General features: G+C 40.3%; 1 protein-coding gene across 2 annotated transcripts; it reads left to right on the top strand.

The window, feature by feature from the left end:
- Window positions 1-591: 591 nt before the first annotated feature.
- Window positions 592-5,855, top strand: LOC144078008 (calsequestrin-2-like). Of its 2 annotated transcripts, none has more exons than XM_077606180.1 (12): window positions 592-781; window positions 2,312-2,485; window positions 2,620-2,704; window positions 2,798-2,898; window positions 3,044-3,152; window positions 3,462-3,535; window positions 4,280-4,410; window positions 4,476-4,521; window positions 4,614-4,668; window positions 4,744-4,844; window positions 4,945-5,019; window positions 5,089-5,855. In XM_077606180.1, exons 1-12 carry the CDS (start codon window positions 671-673, stop codon window positions 5,296-5,298), a joined length of 1,272 nt encoding a protein of 423 aa, XP_077462306.1. In that variant the 5' UTR covers window positions 592-670; the 3' UTR covers window positions 5,299-5,855. The 2 variants fall into 2 exon arrangements, with proteins under 2 accessions (XP_077462306.1, XP_077462313.1); XM_077606187.1 differs by having other exon boundaries at window positions 677-781; window positions 2,065-2,485.
- Window positions 5,856-6,089: the final 234 nt, after the last annotated feature.

The raw sequence follows: 6,089 nt of genomic DNA, 5'->3' as shown, positions 1-6,089 counted from the left end.
GCAAAATTTGAATTTTTGAAGGTGGGAATTGACAGAAATGAACAATATTGAACTCATTCACTGGCTTTAACAGTGATAAAACAAACCAATCGATTTGAACAGAGAGGGCTGGTAGTGAATGTTATTAAAATTTTTAGACAAGGAATTAAGTGGTCAATTAATTACTGTATGTTTGAACATAATTCTTCAGACTCAACTTTGTATTGCTGTACTTGTTTTTCAAGTACATCAACTTAGTTGAGTAGGTTTGAGCTGAGTCAATTTTTCCAGTTTTCTAGTATAATTGTTTTTCTCACTGTGTTGTCTTGATTCTTTGCTTTGTGTAAAGAGCTAAAATGGGATTTACCAACAAGCTTTAAATACAGAATTCCATTTTTAGTTTTTTTAAATTGAATGAAAGGACAATTTCATAATCACACTAACCTTACTGAAAGAGAAAACAGGCAAAGTTGGCTGCACCCAATTGGGCATTTGAGGATAATCTCGGACATTTACCACCATCTCCAAATCAGGTAACTGGTCAATAACCTCCAATATAAAATGCTCAACTCCACTGCACCTGAAAACACAAAAGTAAACGACTCTTAAAACCTGGGGCTGTCAAAGTGGGCACACTTTGCTTGAAAACTGACCTAGCTGGGAACATGCAGTTCTGTTCCCTATAGAGTTTATGCCCAATGATCTGGTAGTGTGTGCCCACCCGTCTTTGGACTGTCGATGCCATGAAATCCTCTGTAATCCCTCCACGAAAGGGGCTCAAGTCTTGCTCCAAGACTCTAAGGTAAAAGTAACATTTGTTCATTTTTTTAGAGTTTTCATCAAGTAAGATCATACATTCAAATCGTTACCAAAAACTCACTTTAGATGACAACTACAGTTGGCAGATTTACATGGAATATGTACACGAACAGCCTGGGAAATCGTGTCCTTTATTGTTTGTTTGCCTGGAACAAGAGAGAAAGAGCAGAGAAACCACATTATGCAAATGTTATTGTAGTAAACAAGCAGCACAACTCAAGTGAATTCACACATCATGCTTTGAATTTGATTTTTAAAGTTGTGTACAAGTATGTGTAACGACGAGATTGAAACAAATAAAAGAGAAAAGCTGACACGCTTAAAATACAGAGTAAAAAAAGAACGGTAAATTAGGTTCATTTGAAAATCACAAGCGTGTAAACATGTAAAAGTGACCGCCTGGTTATGTTATTCTTTTTAAAAGTGGTTAAATCAGCTTGATAGTTAGCTCGCGGGCTAATGAATGACTAAAAGCATCAAAAGTTATCAAGGAAGCGAAATGAAACCAGTTAGAAATGGTTTCAATTTTACACGTAAAATATAAGATATATTACAGTACCTGCTTCACAAAGCGAGGACAAAATGCAGACTTGCAACGTAAACACAAAGAAGCACATTTTGCAGCGCTCCATTTTTCCTCGATCGTCAAGCTTTGTCTTGCGGTTTGCGAAGGCGCTACGTTGATCTGGGCTCGACTACTTTGCTCTGTCAGCTGTCGTTACGGTAATGTGAGCGTGCCACGAAACAGAAACATAACCTACCGTAAAGCTGTCAAGATTGACTCAAATATCTTTCAGGAGGAAATTTGGCTACTTATTAACCTGTTACTTAAAAAAATAGTTTGTGACCATCAAATTATGCCGATATGTATTATTTTATTTTTTATCTGTTCGTTCGTATTTGTGCACTTTCCTACTTATTTGTTGTTGATGTTGATGACTACTTATTATGTTGACTAATTATTTATTTATTATTTATTACTTGTTTATTGATTATTTATTTATTGTTATTATGTATCAATTAGTTATTGTTATTATTCATTGATTATTTATTTGTCTGTTTGTTTGTTGTTGTTGTTGTTATTAAATCTCATTATACGTGTACAATGACAAAAGCATTCAATTCAATTCAATATATTTGTTTTCCTTCATGAATAGGAATATGGATAGATGCATGAATGATAGAAAGAAGGATGCATGGATGGATGGATGGATGGATGGATGGATGGATGGATGGGTGATGGATAGATGTGTGTCTTGTATGTAGGTGAGGAGGAGGGGAGGAGTAGGAAGAGAAAAATGTCTCCTGTGGGATTTGACAAAGTGATGAAGAGTGAGAAGGAGAGCAAGCAAAAGACGAGAGGAGCGCAAACTTGAGCTGCCATCGTACAATTAGTGCTATCTTTTTTAATGTGATCAATCCCAAGACCTTAAAGTTTACAGTGCAAGAAATGCATCTCTCTCTGCTTTGCACCCTCCTCCTCCTCTCTTTCATCCCGCTTTGCACCGCCGAGGAAGGGCTCGAATTCCCCAACTTTGACGGCAAGGACCGAGTGTTGGATATCACCGAGCGCAGCTACAAGAAAGCTCTGAGGAGATTTGACTTGCTGTGTCTGTTCTACCACGAGCCCGTTCCTGCCAACAAGGGCCTGCAGAAGCGCTTCCAGATGACCGAGCTGGTCTTGGAGGTGAGAAGTGTCTTACTTATAACTCGCTTGATTTTGCCACCCTAATTTCGGAACACATCCCACATCTTGACAGTAAAAGTCTATTAGTTAACGAATAAAGCTTTTAATGCCTTATGTACCCGAATGCCGCCCAGCTGACTGCTCAGGTGCTGGAAAACAAAGAAATTGGCTTTGGGATGGTGGATGCCCAGAAAGATGCCAAAGTAGCCAAGAAGCTGGGTGCGTTGTTTGTTTGTGTGGATTTAAGCCTATCTCTGGCTTACAGTAAACATGGAGTGAATTTCTTCTTCTTCATGAATCCAACTTGATCAGGCCTGGAAGAAGTGGGCAGCCTGTACGTGTTCAAGGACGATCGTGTCATTGAGTTTGATGGAGAACTCTCAGCAGACACTCTTGTGGAGTTCCTCCTGGATGTGAGTGTAACAGACACTTTAACCATGACATCCCCTGAATTCTGTCCCAGTTTTGGAGTAATTATCATTGGCTGTCATCATTCACTGCCAGTCGTCCCAGTCTCTCGCGGTCAAGAGCAATGAATTTCTATCATTTCTTCCGCAGGTGCTGGAGGACCCGGTGGAAATAATCAACAACGCAATGGAGCTTCGAGCCTTTGAAAGGATAGAGGAAGACATTCGCCTTATTGGTTACTTTAAAGGAGAGGATTTATGTTAGTGATGTGCGATTCCACTATTGCTGCTCTAAGTCAGACCCCCCCCCCCCCCAAAAAAAAACACTCTACTAGTAGGTCCGTGCGTTGTCCCAATGGACTTTAAATGGGATCTTAATCTCGCCGTCGCCAGAATTCACTGTGACATCTCTCATGAGAGGCCTTAAATAGCATTTGGTTCACTCACTAAGAGGTCAAACCCAAAAAAAAGCCTCCCCCTGAGCCAAATGATTTAAGAACTATGCATTAGAGATTTTAAATGTCAAAAAAAGTCAAGGCAACAATTGACTTTATCTTCCTCTGTCTCAGATTTCAAAGCATTCCAGGAGGCATCCGAGCGTTTTCAACCTTACATCAAGTTCTTCGCCACGTTTGACAAATCTGTAAGTGCCAAACAATGTTTTCACATCTCAGCGGTAAAACGCTCTAAAGCAGTGGTGTCAAACCTGCGGCCCACGGGCCAAAAGTGGCAACGCTAGGTGGTCCGATCCGGCCCGCGGGATTGTTCTGCCTGACGATCACTTTGTAGCTCATTATACTCTTCGTACCTAATTAAATGCTTTTATTCTTTTTGACAAGGGCTCCGCAAAACCAGATGTTTTTGAGTTGTGTGATCACTATTGCACTTTGCTTAATTTCCTACTGCAATCACATTCATTCATTCTCCCCCTGCAGTCAAAACAGTGCTTTCAATGGCAGCCAGTGCATTATTGAGGAACCTTAAAATGCCCCAAAACCAACACGAAGTAACCTGGAAATGCTCCCAACTCAGCAGGAACCGACCAACGAACAACAAGCAACCTAGAATGTCCCTCAAAATCAATAGGAAATGATCGAAAATTGTACCCTAAAATGGAAGTGGAAAAAAACAAGTGACACAAAATTAACTCATTGCTTACTATTGAAAATGATAAATATCCAATTCACTTAAACTGGCTGCAGGTGCTCATATTTCAGCACCATTGATGTCGCTAGACATCCAATCCATTCCACTCAAAATACTTTGGACGCCTAGCGCCGTCAATGGAGACAAGTAAGTTAACTTTTTGGGCCAAAAATAAACCGGTGATCAGGTTGGCATTAATGTTTAAAGTTTGACACCCCTGATCTAAAGTCATGTGTTTCAGGTGGCCAAACATCTCTCCCTCAAGATGAATGAGGTGAACTTTTACGAGCCATTCATGGAGGAACCCGCCGTCCTCCCTGGCAGACCGCTCTCCGAGATGGACATTGTGGACTTTGTCCACCAGCACAGGAGGTCAATGTGGTGCTTTTTAATGTTCAAAGCTGGGACTGCCTTTGAAATGCGGGTGCCGTTTGCAGGGCCACTTTGAGGAAGCTCCGGGCGGAGAACATGTTTGAGACATGGGTAAATTCTTCAGCTCGTGTTATGAAGCATGCAGAATATGGTGTTGAAAATCACGGAACCTGTTCAGTGTTCACCCCTCCGCTCGCTTTCAGGAGGACGACATGGACGGAATCCATATAGTTGCTTTTGCCGAAGAGGAGGATCCAGGTCTGGACTTTCTATTTGCTCCCCTTCAAATTAAAAGTTTCAATTCCAAAATGTGTTTTAAATTGTTCTACTCAGATGGCTATGAGTTTCTAGAGATCTTAAAAGATGTGGCCAGAGACAACACCAACAACCCAGACCTTAGCATGGTCTGGATCGACCCTGATGACTTTCCTCTGGTTGGTCCTCCACGTTGTATTGACATTCCATTCTGAAAATTATTTCCAGTTCATTTGCTTCAGAAGTTGGAGGCGCACTCTTCTGTCTTCTTATTTGTAGCTCACCACTTACTGGGAAAAGACCTTCAATTTGGACTTGTTCAGGCCTCAGATTGGTGTGGTCAACGTCACTGACGTAAGAAAAACTACTCAGGTACCACTTCAACTCTTGCGAGATTCAAAAGATGTCCATGATGCATTCCAGGCAGACAGCGTGTGGCTTGACATGTCCAACGATGAGGACCTGCCCACTGCTGAGGAATTGGAGGACTGGATCGAGGACGTCCTGTCTGGCAGAGTTAACACGGAGGACGATGACGACGACTTGGAAGACCTAACTGAGGACTTTAATGGGGACATGATGGAAGATGGCGACGAAAACCACGACCAGTACGATGATGAGCTCGAGGACTGAGCCTGTTTACATCTGTATCATACATGTCTTTATTAATATAGTAAGGACAATCTATAATGTTTGTTAAAGTATTATGGTTGTGTATGGTTGTGAAGGGTAATCATTACAACGTTGCTTTTGTAAACACTGCAAGTAGTTTAACAGTGTGTTATGATGAATCAAATGTCATTAGTGATATTTTGATTGAATTACATTATTATTAATTACTTATTTCATTTATAGTACAAGGAACATTCAAGTGTGCGTCTTTTTCAAGTTTTGTAAGCTTTGGCCAGCAGAAGGCAGTACAATAGAAAGATAAACTACAAGTAGATTCAAAGATGGCAAGTAGAAAAAGACTCACGATGAAACAGCAGTTAGTATTTTTTTGTTGGAAAAAAAAATACATTCAATCAATGCACGTTTTCTTAAACATCGCCGTTTTGGTTAGTGTTCATATTCTTGTAATCGACTTTCATAATATATAATGTATTTAAGATACGTGTTTATTGTTAGTCAACTTTAAGTAGTATAGTGGAAATGAGTACATTTTGGAAAAATAAATATTTTACTCTCTAGTAAAATGCAGTTAGTAATTATTGTCTTTTGAGGAAGGAATGTCTACAGTTCATTTAAATGCCACTTCTGTCACAGGAGAAAAGGTCAGAAAAAGCATTCAGACACCGCGAGCAAATTCCATTCCTCCAATCAATGTATGTTGAAAGGATTTAAAAGCCGGTTAATAATTCAGCATGGTGATACCTCCTAATGAGTTTAGGGATCAGGGGGGAGGGATAATCTTGACCCCCCTT

Source organism: Stigmatopora argus, chromosome 1 (assembly GCF_051989625.1).
Source record: "Stigmatopora argus isolate UIUO_Sarg chromosome 1, RoL_Sarg_1.0, whole genome shotgun sequence".
In the NCBI taxonomy this organism is placed as follows: domain Eukaryota; kingdom Metazoa; phylum Chordata; class Actinopteri; order Syngnathiformes; family Syngnathidae; genus Stigmatopora; species Stigmatopora argus.
Note: the sequence above shows the minus strand (reverse complement) of the source record. Positions and strands in the feature narration are given on the sequence as shown.